Raw genomic sequence first — 17,642 nt, forward strand, 5'->3', positions numbered from 1 at the left:
GTTCTTAGCTGGAACTAGCATTTAGAAGTTTGCTGTCAGAGACTGTTTCGATTTTGGGTCTTGGAAGACCCTTAGAGGAGACGAGAGGTAAGGACCAGTGCATGGGAAGGGATTTTTGCAATAAACCTGAGGTTGAAAGCTCTGAACAGCTCACCTAAATTACTTTGCTCTAATCCAGCCCTCATGGCCTGAATTTCTGAGTATTTCTTGCCCAGCAATAACATATCCTTAAGTGCTAAATACAATGAAAGCAAGAACCAGCAGTACTAGGAAGCCCTGAAGGGTCAGGATGGGTTCACCACGGGTTCACATGAAGACCAAGGTTAGCCAGAGGACCTTATCTGCAAGCCCTTGAGCAGCCTTTTTTAAATGGAATGAACAGCTACTATGGCCAAGGGCTACTAAATTTGCTTAAATACAGCATCTCTGTAACAATTCTTGTATATCCCCTCGCTGCCCAGAGTCAGTCTACACCAGTCTCAGAAATGAAGGGAACACCCTGCCAGCTAACCACCTCTAAATGAAGAGGGGGCAAATTTAAAAATAAGACTAGTATCTAAGGCAGTCTGACAGAGATCACTTCTGGAAACAGTGTGATAAGAATTCTGGATTGCAGCAGGACTTATATGACAGGGACTTTGTGCTGAATATCATGTCTTGTTCTCTCTGAGAATGAGAGGGCCACATTTGTATGGAGAGCTTTTACCTCCTCCTGCATTCAGTTTACAACTGAACGGTAAATATAAACTACCCTTAAGACACTGTGATAGGATTTCTGTACTCAGTTCTTACTGAAGCTACTTCTACTTCATCGATGCATGTTACCCTCCTTTCAGAGTCAAATCCTGAGGCTCTGAGGGTTGCTCATCTTTGAGACTTGAGCTTGAGACTCTTGCCTTTTCATACCACTTGATCTCCATGCCCTGTGAAAATTGGGCAAAACCTCGCCAGATCTGGGCAGCAGGTTTCTGTTTCGGAGGGCTCCAGGAAGACCCCCCCCCCCCAAGCCGGTCAGGCTTCCCAGTCCTTTGCAGGCGCTGGAGTGCTGGGGCACTTCAAGGGTCCTGATCAGGACTGTGCAGCACCGTGGGGCACCTCTGTCCCTGATGTTCCAGGGTGATATTTACATCACTGCTCATTGTGGAAGCTCCAATCTATTCTCTCAGAGCCCAGACATCCCCCTCTAAGAGCCTGGTATTCATACACGTAATTACAACAAGCTACAGCCATACATTAGCTCAACTTTAGTTTTTTGCAACATCACTTTGTACAGTTCAAAGCACTTCAGAAGAACATAATCTGTATATGCACCCTAACACATTGTGCACAATATTTACCTCTTATGAATATGGACTAATTATAGCTATAAACTTACCTTTATGCAATTAACAAAAGCAAACCTGATTTCTTTTCTAACCCCTTTAACACAAAATTTTTATGTCAGCAATACGTACGCTCTGGCTAAGATTTAATGTGCGAGAAGGCTTTCTCATGAGTTACCCCCTACAGCAAGCAGCCTGCGCGGCATCTGGCATGCAACCTAGTTTGGCAAACTCTTAGCAAAGGTTTTCCTGAATGAATGATTAAACAGCAGACTAAAGAAAATAATGAGTTGTTTAGTGTCCAAATGTAACAACTGGTGTTATACCAAATAGTTGAAGGATTCATAGTAAAAATAGGAGACCAGCATGTACTCTATACTCTACTATATAAACGGTCAAAGACCTCATTGTAGTCTCTCTTCCAGATGGAGTTTTTCTTAGGTAATATCAGAATAAGTTTACGCTAATTATCACTAACAATGCTTCTTAGTGAGAAGGTGTTTTAGAAAAACTTCTGCTTTTGTTTTCCAAAAAGGTGATCTCTGATACTTAAGAACTATTTCTACTCCATATTCCCTTGGGGGCAGAGAAAGAGCCTGATGATTGTTTTTGTTTTTAAACAATGGGAAGAGCACAAAGCTAAGAGGTCAGTTCTGGTCCCAGCCTGTCATTATCTGTAGGACAAGTCAAGGACACCTATTCTGTCTCATAGCACTGGAAAAACTGTAAGATATTAGAAGAAACACTATAGTATAGCAGAGTTTGAAGGCTTACGGAGTCAGAAGATTTGAGGTCAAGTCACATTAACCTTTATGACTTGGATTTGCTCACTTTTCTGAACCTTAGCTTCCCCATCTGTGTGCAACTGTTGTAAAACAAGATAAAGCTATATGAAAGGTTATGTGACGCTGTTGTGAAATAACTATACTCAAAGAGACTGTAAAATGTAAAGCACTCTGCTGGTCATTGTGATATCTGACATTTAAAAAGTCACAATTTAATTCAACAAGCACTGACCTAGAGTCTTTATGTGCAAGGCACTGTGCTAAGTGATGGAAAAATGCTACATAAATACAAAATTCTAGTCTACAAGTAACTAAGTGGCAGAATTCCAAATAATGAAACAGGGATACATTTGACAAGTTAGAGTACTGCTGCACCTGAGATTTTTCACTTGAAACATTTCAAAAGAAAAAAAAAATCACTTGAATTCTATCATGTTGTTACCATTAATAGCAGCTTCTAAGTATTTCACTTCAATGTGGTCTGCCAAGTTCTGGAATTTTGGCAACAGCGTAATGGGGGATGGAAGAAAAAGAAAGGGGAGAAAGACCTTCAATCTGTCTGTCTCTCCTGTGGTTGCAACATACGACTAGCTGAACTTGAAATAAGCCACTCCACCCTTACACTTAAGAGTAGTTCTTAGAGAGGACCATACACTGTGGGAGAAGGGAAGAAAGACTCATTTTTCCTGCTCAAGCAACTACATACTCAAAAGTGAAAACCCTTTTCATTGAAAAGTGACTGTCATCGAAAACTATATGAACAGAAGAAAATTTACATTGTATGCATTTTTAACAGCAGGTAGTTTAGGGCTCTTAAAAATAACTTTATAAATATATATATATATATATAATAATACTATAGATAAGCAAAGGGGGAAATTTTCAAGCCATGGTACCAGTGTATAAACTGAAACTTTTCAAGCCATCTTAGCAACAGTGAGGTGAGCTAACCACATTTTGGAGCTCTAAAGCTGTGCTTTAAAATGCAAAGCAGCCCACAGCAAGTTCGCTCTTGTCCACGTGTTCTGCGTGGAAGGCCAGGAGGCTTCCGCTTCTTTTCCTGGGCTCTGCTTGCTAGGCACAGCTGAGGGGACAGAAGGCCACAGCTGGGCTGAACTCACAGTCAAGGTTGAACTTCCTAGAGGAATCACTGCAGTGGAAGCCATGTCAGTCTGCTGAAGACTTCACATCTTCAGAAATGTCATGGAAAGTCCTAAAGAAGAAAAGATAAACTGATTAGCTTTGCTTTTGGAAACCAGGGGGTGGGAGGAATAAAACTAGAGATACTAAAAAAAGAAAGGAAAAACAGCATCTAACCAATAATTAATTGCCATCGAATAATACCTTATTTTTATAACATGAGAGCCCTGATGAGGTTAAGTCATTTTTAATATTTTCACGAGTTAATATTTTGAATATTGTTTCAATGTCTGCTTGTTGTCTCTCATTCTTTAGAAACAAGAACTCCAGTTTTATGGGGGGTTTTTTTGGTTTGTTTGTTTTTTCTTTGCCAAGTCCACCATCTCCCATCCAAAAAACTATTTCCCTTGAAACTAACGACCATATGACTATGTTCTAGAGAATGAGATGCAAGTGGAAGTGTTGTGTGATTTCTGGGCAGTGTCCTTAAAAGAGAAGGGTGATCTTCCCTCCCCCAACCCTTCTTGCTGGTTGGAAAGTCTACATAACAATGCTAAGAGAAAAACACTAAAAGACCAAAGATCAAACACTTAAGTGGATAAGTTTTATTGCAAAACAGGAAGCCTGACCCAGCAGAGTCCCCGCTCTGAGGGATGTGATTCAGGGCAGGAGAAATGGACTTAGGTCTTTTCATCAAATTACCTGGTACTGCACTGTGTCTGACCCACATCAGGCAAGCTAAGTGAATACTACTAGCTGGCAGGAGATACTTGGGCTGGATAGAGGTGGTGAGCTGCATCTATGAGGCGCCGACCTCAGGACCATAGTGGCTAGTTCGCCTTTACTACATAATTTATATGCCCAAGCTAGGATTATGTCACTGAGTCAGGTCAGCATCTGTGTTGGCAGCCAAATGGTCAGGTCAGAGTTTATCAATGAACATCAACTCAAGCACCGATCTTGGATGAAAAGACCTCACACCACAGCTGGCAGAACGTCAAGGAGGGAGGCTTGGCATGGATGGCTGAGGAAGTTATACCAGCCCTGCATTGCCTACCTCTGGGCTGCTTTTAGCCAAGAGAGAAATATACTTCTAGCTTGTTTAAGTCATTTAAGTGAGGTTCTGTTAATGGTGGGTATTTTGAATTTGTTTCGGGTTATATGAAGCCAAATCTATTGTAAAGGGTACAAGTATGAAGCAGAAGTTCATTACTACCCTTTTAGATACATGTTACCTTGCTCCTTTACAATAATATCACCAATTAGAAACACAGTAAAACATCAGAGCTTAAAAAGCTTATCTTCAAAATAATTTTTTAATTATATTTTATCAATTATGCTATTACAGTTGTCATGATTGCCCCCCGTCGCCCCCCTCCACCCAGCACCCCCCACTCCCTCAGGCAGTTTTCCCCACCATGGTTCATGTCCACGGGTCCTGCACATAAGTTCTTTGGCTACTCCATTTCCTATACTGTACTTTACATTGCCATGGCTATTCTGTAACTATCTATTTGTATTTCTTAATCCCCTCACCTCTTCACCCATTCCCCCATACCCCCCTCCCATCTGGCAACCATCAAAATGCTCTCTGTATCCGTGATTCTGTCTCTATTATTGTTTAGTTTGTTTTTTAAATTCAATTGTTGATAGATTTGTATTTTTTGCCATTTTATTGTTCATAGTTTTTATCTTTTTTCTTAAATAAGCCCCTTTAAAATTTCGTATAATAATGATGAGCTCCTTCAGTTTTTTTCTCATTCGGGAAGCTCTTTATCTGCCCTTCAATTCTAAATGACAGCTTTGCAGGGTAGAACAATCTTGGCTGTTGTTTCCTGCTTTTCATGACTTTGAATATTTCTTGCCAATGCCTTCTAGCCTGCAAAGCTTCTTTTGAGAAATCAGCTGACAGTCTTATGGGAACTCCCCTGTAGGTAACTAACTTCTCTTACCTTGCTGCTTTTAAGATTCTCCCTTTATCGTTAACCTTTGGCATTTTAATTATGATGTGTGTTGGAGTGGTCCTCTTTGCATCCTTCTTGTTTGGGACTTTGTGCTTCCTGGACTATTATGTCTATTTGCTTCACCAAATAAGGGTAGTTTTCTTTCATTATTTTTTCAAATAGATTTCCAATTTCTTGCTCTTTCTCTTCTCCTTCTGGTACTCCCATGATGCAAATGTTGGAACACTTGAAGTTGTACCAGAGACTGCTTACACTACCCTCGTTTTTTAGGATTCTTTTTCCTTCTTGCTCTGATTGTTTTTTTGCTTCCTTATGCTCCAAATCATTGATTTCATTCTTGGCTTCATCCACTCCACTATTATTTCCCTATAAATTGTTCTTTATTTCAATTAGTGTACACTTTGTTTCTGACTTGAGCATCCTTATAACCAGTGTTTTGAATTCTGTATCTGCTTGCTTATCTCCATTTCATTTAGCTCTTTTTCTGGAGTTTTGATCTGTTTTATTTGGGCCATATTTCTTTGTCCCCTTATTTTTGCAGTCTCTCTGTGTTTGTTTCTACATATTAGGTAGAGCTACTTTGACTCTGTGTCTTGGTTGTGTGGTCTAATGAGGTAGTATCCTGTAGGGTACAGTGGCGCAGCCTCCCCTATCATCTAAGCTGGGGACTTGAGGTGCACTCTTCGTGTGGGCTGAATACACGTTCCTCTTGTAGTTGAGCCTTGGTTGCTATTGGCAGATCAATGGGAGGAATTTACCCAGACCAGCTGGATACAAGGACTGGCTGTGACCACCGACAACCAACCTCCACCCTCTGTGGAGGATCAGCTGTACAGGGGCAGGGTGGTGGTACTCCAATGTGGTCTGTAGTTGTCCACTGGGTGCACAGGCCCTGGGTTTCCTGTGTGGGGCAGGCCAAGGTCAGTCCCAACCTGTGTTTTTCCCGGGACCACCCTGACTAAGCTATAAAGCAATCTGAGATGGCTGCTCCTTGTGCTGGCCTTGGAGATTCCCAGGCAAAGCCAAGCTGTGAATCTAGGCTGGCTACTGCTAGTACAGGGCCTGGGGCTCGGACCAGCTGTTGCTTGTTTGAGAGGAGTTAGGAAGTTATGCAGCAGGAGCCAAGATCAGCCATTCATATGGAAAAGCAGCTTGGAGGGACCTGTAAGTTGGGTGGGGCAGAGTCTCTGGGGATCTCCAAGGCGGGTCAAACAGTGTTAGCCAGGTTGATGGAGTCTCAGATATGGCACCAGCTTGCGGGCTCTGTGAGGTGAGGGGTTAGAAAAGAGGCAACAGCCTCTGCTCGCCTTGAGGCCAGACACTTCAGCTTCTCCCTGTATGCCACTGGTGCTACCCCACTGCTGGAGCTCAGAGGGAGTTAGTCTGTGTGTGGGTTCTTTAAGAGGAACTGCTTGGAGCTTCAGCAATTTCTTCCACTGACTCAATCCCTGCTAGTTTCTGTAGCGAGAAGATGTGGGGACTTATCTTCCTGGCACTGAAACCCTGGGCTGGGGGGCCTAGTGTGGGGCTGGGACTCCTCACTCCTGAGATATTCTTGTTGAATTTTTATCCACCACATGTGGGTGAGGGACCAGCCTGTTCCATGCCTACACCCCTCCTACCAGTCTGGATGAATGTGGTTTCTTTAATTCTGTAGTTGTCAGACTTCCATTCAGCTCGATTTCTGACAGTTCTGAGTGATGGCTGTTCTAAATTTTTAGTTGTAATTTTGATGTGGTTGTGCGAAGAGGCGAGCCATGTTCGCCTACGCCATCATCTTGACTGGAAGTGTGCCTTAAAACAATTTTAAAGTCTTCAAGTTATATTATATTAACTTGTAGTCACAGCACTATACCATGTTGTTCTTTCTTAGATTAATTGTCCATCAAATAAAGCTCATTTTATTTTCATACCTATAACCAAATATTAAAAACATTATTTAACTTTTTCATTAGAAATAGACCTAAAATAGAATATAAGAAGTGTTCCAAAACTCCAGGGAAACATTCACAGTTACAGAAACAAAAGATGACCAAAAGTTGTCATTAGGTACAAATCCACACACATGCCACCTCTTACGTCTTTCGTCTTCCCACTTTTTAGTTCATGTAAACGTTTCAGATGACGAGATTAGTCAGAGAGGGCAGAGGAAAATTAAAGACTAACCCTTTCGTGCAATGTCAGGAGTACGTCACTATCAAGAGGGGCACAGGGAAGATGCCACAGAAAAGAGACTGCATCAAGGACACTCAGTTATCTTGAGGCTCTCTCAATCGGCGCTGCCCCAAGTCCCTGTCTGAAGCATGCCTCTAACTAGTGCCCCTCTCCTTCCGAAGGAACAGCTGGGAGGAAGAGGTGAGGGAGCTTCCTGGCCATGGCTCCTGTGGCTTTAAAAGGGTTTATGTGCATATGTGCATGACATGGCTAAAACCACCATATTGAATATATGCTGATAGGTCTAGGAACTGAAATAGTTTCCTTAAATATTTTTACTGAGGAAAGTTCCACCAAACTAAGATTTATATACACACACATGCTTTATATGTATTAATATCTAGCTGTCTATCAAATCAGGGCTTCTCAATAGCATCACTATTGACATTTTTGTGCATTATAAGATGTTTAGCTGTACCCCTGTCTTTATCCACCACAGTTGTGACAATCAAAAGATCTCTAGCCCTGGCTGGTGTGGCTCAGTGGCTCGAGTGCCAGCCTGCAAACTGAAAGGTCGCCGATTCAATTCCCAGTTAGAGACACATGCCTGGGTTGCAGGCCGGGTCCCCAGTTGGGGCGCACGAGAGGCAACCGATTGTTTCTCTCCTTCTCTTTCTCCCTTCCCTCCCCTCTTTCTAAAAATAAATACATAAAACTTTTTGTTAAAAAGAGGTCTCTAGACATTGGCTAATGTCCCTTGAGGTGAGCAACCAACCATTCCTCTAGATATCTATTTATATATCTATTGTTCATCGTCTCACCAAAATTTGTGTTTTAACATCTGTATAGAGGTAAAGCTGACTACCAACGGTCTCAGATGACAAGAATCTCAGGTAGCACTCAATTCTGGGAAGCACTGGAAAAGCTTTACAACCAATAACCAAAAACAGACCAATACTACAAAGCATTTCCAACGCCCAACAGGTTTCTAAATTCATCCTTTGACATCTTTTCAAGTTTCTAGGATACCTGTAAATTTTAATCTCTATTCGATTCCTCTAAATTATGAATGAAAAGTTCTGCCTCAGGGCAGGGATGCATGAAATAAGATTAAGACTGCGGTGGGCCTGGTGACTGCCTTCTGTTGACAAGTAAGCTTAGCTGTAACCTTGAAATTCATACCTAGTATTCAGTTCTGCCTTCAGGCCAAAAAAGCCTCCAGATGGACTCAGAAGAAAGAAAACAAAATTAAGCAAGCTGAGATAAGAGTTACTAAGAGTTTTCCATCTCAACATTATATATTCTTTAGATGTTTAGGGTGGTGATGGTAGAATGTGTGTAAAACTCTACAGATATAACATAGATCTTAAAAAGTTTCCAAGTCTCTCCTGGAAAACAAACCTCACAACCTAGACATACAGAAATAATTCCTTTAAAAATACTTTTTAAAAACTGAATTTATTTAAACTAAAAATACAGAACAAAAACAGTTTACTCATCCCCTATCTGCAACCCCCATCCCTGGCAGCCACCAAACTGTTTTCTGTATCTGTGAGCGTGGTTTATTTATTTTTTAGATTCCACGTGTAAGAGTGATCATAAGGTATTTGTCTTTCTCTGATTTCTTTCTGGCCTCCTCAAGAGGCACAGAGCTAACTAATTAGCAAGGCTCATAAAATTGCAACTCTCTAGATTAGGAAGAAACAAAGAAATAAAAGCTACATTGACAGTATTTCTAAAAATGGTAAATGTCTTATCTAAACTACCAAAATACAGTCTTCTTTCCCAAACCATAAGGATTATTACGCTCCTAAGAGTCCCTTGGTAGAACAAGCAATGCAGAATGGGACCACACATGACTGGGGAACAGAGGACAGCTGTTCCTTTAATAGCGATGGGGATTGTGCAGTGTGGTTTCTCATTTACAGTCTTTTGCTCCTTGAAAATGTTCAGGGATCATTTTCAATGCAATTAAAAAAAATTCATTTATGTAAATTTTTAAATCTTTTCTGATTTAACAACTCAGGAGCTGTTGACTCTTGGCCTCCCAGAGGTGAAGAATAAACTTTGAACACTTAAAAATACAACGCTTTAAACCGACTAATTTAATTTCAGTTGGCTGGGCACGCTGAGTGTGTGGTTCCTAGACCCTCACCCGCACACAGGCACAAAGCCTGTGATCACTGTTCTGTCATGTTTTCACTATTATGCACATCCCTTCCCTTCCAACAAATACGGAATGAAGTTCTAAGGCTGAGGTTTACTATGTTCCATCTGTTTTTATCAACCTCAAGGTTATAATGCCAAATATTTCTATCAAATCTTCTCTTGGTTTCATTCACCTATTAATTCATCAGATTTTCACCGAGCACTTTCTATGTGCCAAACACCATGCTAGGAATGGTAAAACAGTGGTAAATAGGTTTGACGTAGTTCCTACTTCAGAAAGCTTACCAACTGGTGAAAAAGACAATTAATTAAGCACACACTGATATTATATGTATCATGTTCCAATAAGAGTACAACATGCTATGGAGACACATTGCAGGGACATCTTGCTGCCGGTGGGGATTAGATTCTTCCACAGGATCATGAGGTAAGCATTCCAAGGACCCATGCACAGATTGTGGGGTGGCACGATGGTTTATTCGTGTGGAAACAGAAGCTCACGCATGGGTTCCCAATGTCCCATCTCCCACCATCCTGACATGGAAAAAGTCCAACTATGTCCTCAGCAAAGCCAAGAAAAAAGCTAGTGTCCAGAATTTCTGTTTCATGGTAATGCTGAGTCATTTGGAGCCAACAGGTAGCTGCTAAGTGGTCTCAGTCCCCATTCAGGTAGCTTTAGTGTGATCCCAGATGCTCCAGTGGCAAAATGCATCTGGCTGCTGGCCATGTGGCTGCTAAGGCCACATGGCCATGGAGAGAGAATCCGCAGGCACACAGGGCAGGTGCACTGTGGGTGCACATGAGAGAGCGCAGTCCTTTTGGAGCCCACGCCATTTGGAGCCCACGCCGTCTGCTGTGAGCCAAGTTGCTGCTAGGCCCACATGGTTGTGTGCTCCCGGGTGAGGAAGTGCGCGAAGGTACCTCACATCATTGGCGGGCAGGGTGGGGGAGGGGATTTGCGCATTCCTCCCCTGAGATTATATTAGCTTGGGCCTGGGATGGACCGTATGCTTTTTCAAAAGAAGCAATCACATTCTCAGGCCTTCAGGGACTTGGGATGGGTTCACCTCCCAACCTATCCCTTCTTCCCCCAGGCTAGATGGAAAGGCCTCTTTGGCCAGGCGCCACCCCCTGGGCCACAACTACCCAGCACTGGAAGGTCCAAGGGAGGAGGGTTAATGTCCTTGGCAGAGCAATGCTATGATTCCCTGGACTGTGAAGAGCTGTAGCTTCCTGGTAAAGCAAACAGGCTCCTGCTTCCTTTTGTATTAAGCTCAGTGTCTAGTCCCCTTTCTCTCTTTCTCTTATCAATATCTAGTTAAATACCGACGGTAACTATCTTACCCAGTCTAGAGAGTTCCAGTAATACTTTTCATTAGTATTTTAAGTATAGACCATGATACTAGGTTTAGCTAGGAATGGGGCGGTATTCTTCACAGAGGGGAAAACACGTGCAAATATGACCTGACTACGGGGAACTAAAACAAGTTCAGAATGGCTAGACAAAAAAATGCAAGGCAGGCAGCACAGAGGTGAGCGTGCAGAGGCAAACAGAAAGAAGGCATGATGAGTCTGATGGGCCAGCTTAAAGCTTCAACTTTGTCGTTAAGGCCATGGGAAGCCACTGTGGGAGTTGTAAGTAAAGAGGGGCATAACATGTATGTTTCAGAGAACCAGAGAGGCTGTGTGGGGGCACAAAAAATAACTTTCCTCCCACCTTCTAAATTTTTCTATGTGTGCTAATCAAATTAACAGGAGAAAGATTAACAAGAAAAACGTCCAAAACTTATTCCAGATGTACACTTCGGGTGTCATAAGAGACCCAGAGACACATTGGGACCGTTGAGGTTTACATGCCATTTTGGACAAAAGAGAGGGAGGCAGAGGCTTGGGAGTTCAAAGGAAAAGCAGGCAATTCACAGGAAGCGAAGAAAAGAGCAAACCTGAGGCAAGCAAATTCCTGCTGGGCCACCCAGAGACAATGGGGCACAGAAGGAAGCTCAACAAACAGGCTTTGCTAGATTGCTCCCTGCCTGCCACATTTGGTTTCTATTAAGATGCTAAGGTGATGTTCCTTTCCCTTAAGCAGGTTTTTCTATCTGAATTCCTTTAGGCAGGTCAGGGGGAAAGGCCCCAGGTCCTTGCTGAGTCTCTTGTTTCTTAATAACAAACTTAAAAATCAATATCCCAAAAGGCATATATTGGGGTAGCAAAACATTGGTCTCCCTCAGCTGTACTACGGAGAGCAGACTGGAGGGAAGCAGGATTGGAGAGGCAGGGACCAGTGAAAAGGCTTCTGAAGTAATCCTGGCACTGGGTCACCCCACTGGAAATACAGAGGAATGAACATATTCAGGAAACTTCCAAGCAACAGAATGAAAGAAGAGGCAATGGTCAGCAGAAGGTGAACCCAGTAGCTCCCTGCCCAACTCCAGATTTCGCTCTTTCCCCTCTTTATTCCAAAGCAGGACGATGGGAAGAATAGTCCAACTAAAATTCTAAAGTTAATGTAAAGGTCTGAAGGTTCTCCAAATACACTACCATGTTTGGTGGACATCTTTGTATCTCATTTTGTGAAGACCAAAAAAATAATTTCTTTTAAGAGCTGTGAGTTACTAACACCTCTTCCCTAGAGAAAGATACAGCTGAGGTCCTAAAGGACCACATTCGACTGTTGCCTTTAGTAGTGTCACGATGTGACTGAGGGTGAACGGAAACTAATGCAGAGAATAGTGTCCTGGAAGAGTTCTGGGGATAGTCTCCTACCTCCTCCGTATTGGTGTTTCTGAGCGTTAATATTCAGGCACTGCTGCTCAGTTTTCGGTAGGAGTAAAATATGTACATCAAATCAAGTCTGATTATCCTATCCAAATGGCAAGAAAGCACTCTAAGCTGCATGATTGCTGGAGTGTTTTTGTCCTTCCTCACACTTTCAACAGCCCCAGTGTAAACAGAGGCAAGAAAAAGTGATAGATTCTGATTTACTGCATCAGCCCCAAACTGGAGGGAGCCTAGCACTGTGCTGTGTGCACAACATTCACCACCATGGGCAGGGGGTCCTCCCCCCTTCATCTCTCCTTAGGAGGAAAGTTGATCATCTGTCTGAAGATAGATGGTAGTGCATTGAAATAGTCTTGCAAATGGGTCTGTTCAGCCACCAGTGCCTGCATCTGCAATTAGAAGGCAAGTCTGCCTAAAGCACCCTCTCTTATCACACTGTAACATCAGCTCCCAAGATAAGCCAGATCCTTCCACAGCTCATGCCTCTGTATACAGACACTATCCCCTCACAGCCCATTTGTTCCTCCAACTAGGAACTGAACACATTCCAAGTACAAAACACTGCTGACAGGTGCTGTGGATACATCAGTAACTAAAGCTGACATGCCCCTGCAGTAACGGCAACCACAGTCAAGTGGGAAAAGAAAAGGCAGAAACGCAATCAGGAAGATAAATGCAAACTGTACTACAGAGGAAAGCTACAAGGTGCTGTCTGTAAGGCATTAACCCGGCGAGAAGGATGTAACCCAATCTTGGGCACAGGAAAGGCTTCTCTGATGAACCGACATTTACGCTGAGATCTAAAGAACGATTAGGATTAACTAAGCAAGGAAAACTAGGCGGAGGGGAAGTCGGTCCCTACAGAGAGGGCAGCATGTACGGAGGCCCAGCGTTCGAGTGGGTCCTGGGGCTGCAGCTCCGACAGCACGGGGAAAATGTCTGAGCTTCAGTGAGACAGGCCATGTCAGACCCGGTAGGGCCTCATTAGCCATGTCAAGGATTTTCATCTTCCTCCTGAAGCCAGTAGGAGGACATTTTTGGTAAAACCACCACAACCTGATCTGCCACCATCTTGAAATGGAGAGTGGGCTGGAGAACAGGAGCGGAGGCTCGGCGAGTAGTCAGGAGACTAAGATGAGCAGAACAGTCCAGGAGATTAGGGGTGGCACTAAGATGAAGAGGCAAGGGCAGACTTGAGGTAAAGAAGGTGAACGAGGAGATGGGAAGTAATAAGGATTAGTACACACTGAAAGGCACGTGTAAGTAGGATAACATTTACTGACGATGGAGAGAGAATTTTATTTTTAAATCCTCACCCAAGGACATGCTTATTGATTTGAGAGAGAGGGGAAGAGAGAGAGAGAGAGTATTCCTGGTATACAAAATCCAATGATTTCGCTTTACTAGCGTCTACTACAATCTTAAGCAGAGCGTAGGCACTGAAATACCTCTATCCTGACAGACCACTCGGGTCAAGAAGACAGAGACGGGGTAGTGCATTTCCCAGTTTAGGATCAATCTGCTTTAACTCACCGCTGCATGTGAGCAGGCCATGGCGTCTGGTTTGGCGTGGGCACTGAATTCGTGGGACTCACAAGCATGGCACTATAGATATTGGAAGCGACCACAAGTATGCAGAGAAGTATGGGCCCGATGATTGCTCCTTCAAGGCCTAGGTAGTATGCTCCGCCAGCCACTGCCAAGCCTGTCAGGTAAGGATGGCCACCTCTGGAACAAAGAACATACAGATTAGCTCATGACTTTCTTTTTTTTCTCCTCCCGCCCCCTCCCCCTAGCTCATGACTTTTAACAAACGTAAACCCTGGAGTAAACTGGAAACACATTCTTTAACACAGTGTTCATTCTCTAACACACAGGCTTTTGACTACATTATCAGCTTTCTTTAGATTACCTCAATGTGGATAACTAAACACTGTAATAATACTGAGATGCAAGAATATTCTTGCCTCCATAACATGTCTGACATTTGCCTTGCACACAGGTCTGACAACTGAAGGAGTAAAGCCAGTAACATTACCTGGTACCTTGCACCCATTATGCTGCTGCTGGCAGTGGGTCAGTGTTGATTTAGGACTTGATTATATCAGTCACCTGTTAGGTTTACCTCCATCAAGAATAATTAAGTGAGCCCAACTTAGCATGTAACTAATTAATTATGTTTTTTAAAGATGACAACAATACAATAGCATCATTGTTACTCATAGGCTAGACTTCTGGCAACCTCCTAAAATACACTTTTTAATGTAGGTAGTGATAAAAGTCCTCATGAGGAAAATACCTGTCAAAAAACTCAATTTTTTATTTTACAAGAGTCATAATTGCCCTCTAGCTTATCACAGTATCACTGCCATAACGGGTGTGAAGTAAGACAGGTTACTGTAGCACAGCACATTGATGGTGGTGACCCTGGCCTCTGACATAGAGGAACGTGGAAAAAGGTATGGTTCTGCTTGTTTCTAGTTTTTAAGCAAATGCCCTGGAAGGATGCTTTGTATTATATTATAGTTCAATAAGTAATATTTAAGGTAAGCCAGTCTTCAGAAAACCAATACATTATATTTATTGGTCTTTCTTATTCCAAAAAAGAATCCAGGGCAATATTCCATATATGCTATGTCAATAAGCTTTCCCCCTAAATCATACATTTAAGTAAAGTTTCTATCAGAAATGCTTACTGCTTTTAAAAAATGTCTGAGAGGTTTTAAATAAAAGCTTAATTTATTAAAAAATAAAACAATTTATGCAAAACCTTTCATGTCCTAATGATGCTGGTTAAGTAAGGTATTATTATTTTATTAAGAAAAAAATCACATAAATCTTAAATTTTACCTAGAAACCTTAATATAAAAAGTTTAAAGAAATGAAAGCACTCAGCTATAAACTGTGTACCTATTCCTACTGTTTAAATTTCAACTGTTAAGCACTAGTTAACCACACTCTGATGTTCTCCTTTCATCCTTAATCTTCTCTGTCAAGTTTCAGGCATAAAAGTTTCTATAACACTTATTCATGGAATTGTTTATTGCTTTTTGCTCTGGATTCCTGGGGTTTCAGAGTACTTCTACATCATTTGTTTTCTACTCTTTTTTTTTTTTTTTAAGACTTTATTTTTTAGAGAGAGGGCAAAGGAGGGAGAAAGAAAGGGAGAGAAACATTGATGTGCCGGGGACCTGGACCTCAACCCAGGCATGTGGCCTCCCCTGGAATCAAACCAGTGACCTTTGGGATCGCAAGTCAGTGCTCAACCCACCGATCTACACCAGCCACGGCATGTTTTCTACTTTAACTTACTAGAGAAAACAGATGGCATACAATTTGTACTTATATTTCAAATTAACTGAAAGGTGTACTCTTTCTATAAACTTGGAGCCCATCTACCCTTATTGTGATGGCGAGTTTTACTTAAAGAAAACTTAGTACATTATTATGATAGCTTCAGTAGGCTATATCCTGATTTTAATAAGCAATGTGAATCTGAATATGTAACTAAATGAGAACTGGCTTGATTTAATGTGATTTCTAAAAGAAATATCAAAACCTACAAAAAGTATATTTATTTTTGATATTATATGGTCAAAGTTTGCCTTCTGCCTTAAATTTAACCTTCACTCATCAAAGAACCATACTATACAATATTTTAAGAGAGCTCTCTTTGTATTATATATTACCTTGATGAGGTTTAATTTTACATGGAAATTGCCAGACATACAACCTAATAATGTTTTTCTCCAAAAGCAAAGAAGTTTGGAAAGTAATCACTAACTTATTACTTTAAATATTTTATGTACAACTACTAATGTTTCTTTCCTAGAGTAAATGCCACTAATCAGATGATTAGTTGTAATTTTGTTGTAACCCATGGTCTCATATATTATAAATAATACATAATACCAAATTATCTTGCAAACGATATTAATTATATTAAATTAAACTTTGGTTGTATCAGTGGGATCACAGAAGGCTACTTCACTAAAAACTCCTACCACCTGTCCTTTCTTCCATGTCCAAAAGAAAAAGGAAAACTTCCTTCAAAAAGGACACAGAAATCCCTGGATATGACTCACTGGAAGTTCAGTGGCATACTTACCCTGATATATCAGAATAGATGGCAGTATCTACAAAGTATGTTGGCAAGAGGTGAAAAACCAACAGTAAGATGGCTTTGCAGCCTAAGCCCTGTGTAAGCCACAGGTCCAGAACTGCAGGTATTGCTGCCCAGTATGTCCCCAGAAATGGCACTGCTCCAAGGATTGCTGCTAAAGCTAGTAAAAGATTAATTAAAAAATGAAACTGAATGTCATCAAAACAATAACAAAACAGCAGAACCTAAGCACTAGCTCCTCCTACTCAAAAATTTCCACCAAACAAGTTATATACCAACTCAAATTTTCAGGCAATGATATACCCTTGTTTAACTGATTTTGCTAGTTAAATGGAGATCCATTATCTTAAAACTTGACATTGAAAATCTTTCTAAAATGTGTATCTACTTCATGAATCTATTCTTTACAACAAAATCTCTGTGTTTTGCAGTTGTTATTTTGAATTAATGGTTAGTTAACATCCAGTCTTATAACTATACAACATTGGTCAAAATTTGTACTGAGTCTGAAGCCATATCAGAAATTAGTCTCTATAGCTCAGATATGACTATACATATATTCTTTCCCTTCTAATAAAAAATGAAATTTAAAAATAACATAAACCAAGCTAATTGAAGGACCTAACTCAAGCTTGCCCCTTCCAGAACATTATGTTAACACGGTCTACATAGTTTGGCTCTCCTGACTAAGGGTCGAGCAGATGTGGGTCCACTAACCACGTCCGCGACCCTGGAAAACTTTGGTTTCTCGTCTATACAACAAGGATGTCACCTACCCTGACTGCTTCACAGGGCTGTCGTAAAACAACCTTACGTGCTCTCAGAGTGCTTGCATGTCAGAGTGTGGCTTTGTGGACAAAACGGCAGGAAAGAACCTGAATGAATTTGGGAATGGAAAGAAAGGAGTACAGACCAAAGAGGGAAAAATAAAATGGTGGCAGAGGCACATGCGGAAGGCAGATATATTTAGGAAGACAGGGGCCACAGAAAGGAAGGAAGAGATAGTGGAAGGAGAGGAGCAGAGATAACGGTAGAGGGAAAGTAAACCAGCATCATTAAACCATCCCCGTGCTTATGGAATGCGGGTGTTATCAGAACAGACCTCGGAAGGTGTGGAGCGAGTGTATGGGCCCTCAGAAGCCTTTCTCTTGCCCACAGGACAGTCTCCTTCACGGGACAAAGCTATTTGACCAAGTCATTGCTC

The 17,642-nt window shown here is 41.7% G+C and overlaps 1 protein-coding gene across 2 annotated transcripts in view; it reads right to left on the bottom strand.

Moving 5' to 3' along the window:
• Positions 1–2,980: 2,980 nt before the first annotated feature.
• Positions 2,981–17,642, bottom strand: part of TMEM245 (transmembrane protein 245) — a 75,980-nt gene continuing 61,318 nt past the window's right edge. For both annotated transcript variants that reach the window (XM_090275952.1, XM_090275951.1), the window contains 3 exons: positions 16,424–16,598; positions 13,849–14,043; positions 2,981–3,320 (listed from right to left, as the gene is read on the bottom strand). In XM_090275952.1, the coding sequence (XP_090132078.1) occupies positions 3,275–3,320; positions 13,849–14,043; positions 16,424–16,598 (416 nt within the window). In that variant the 3' untranslated portion in view covers positions 2,981–3,274. The remainder of the gene's footprint in view (positions 3,321–13,848; positions 14,044–16,423; positions 16,599–17,642) is intronic.

This window comes from Furipterus horrens, unplaced genomic scaffold, assembly GCF_987537825.1.
Source record: "Furipterus horrens unplaced genomic scaffold, mFurHor1.1.pri manual_scaffold_4, whole genome shotgun sequence".
Taxonomy (NCBI): Eukaryota; Metazoa; Chordata; class Mammalia; order Chiroptera; family Furipteridae; genus Furipterus; species Furipterus horrens.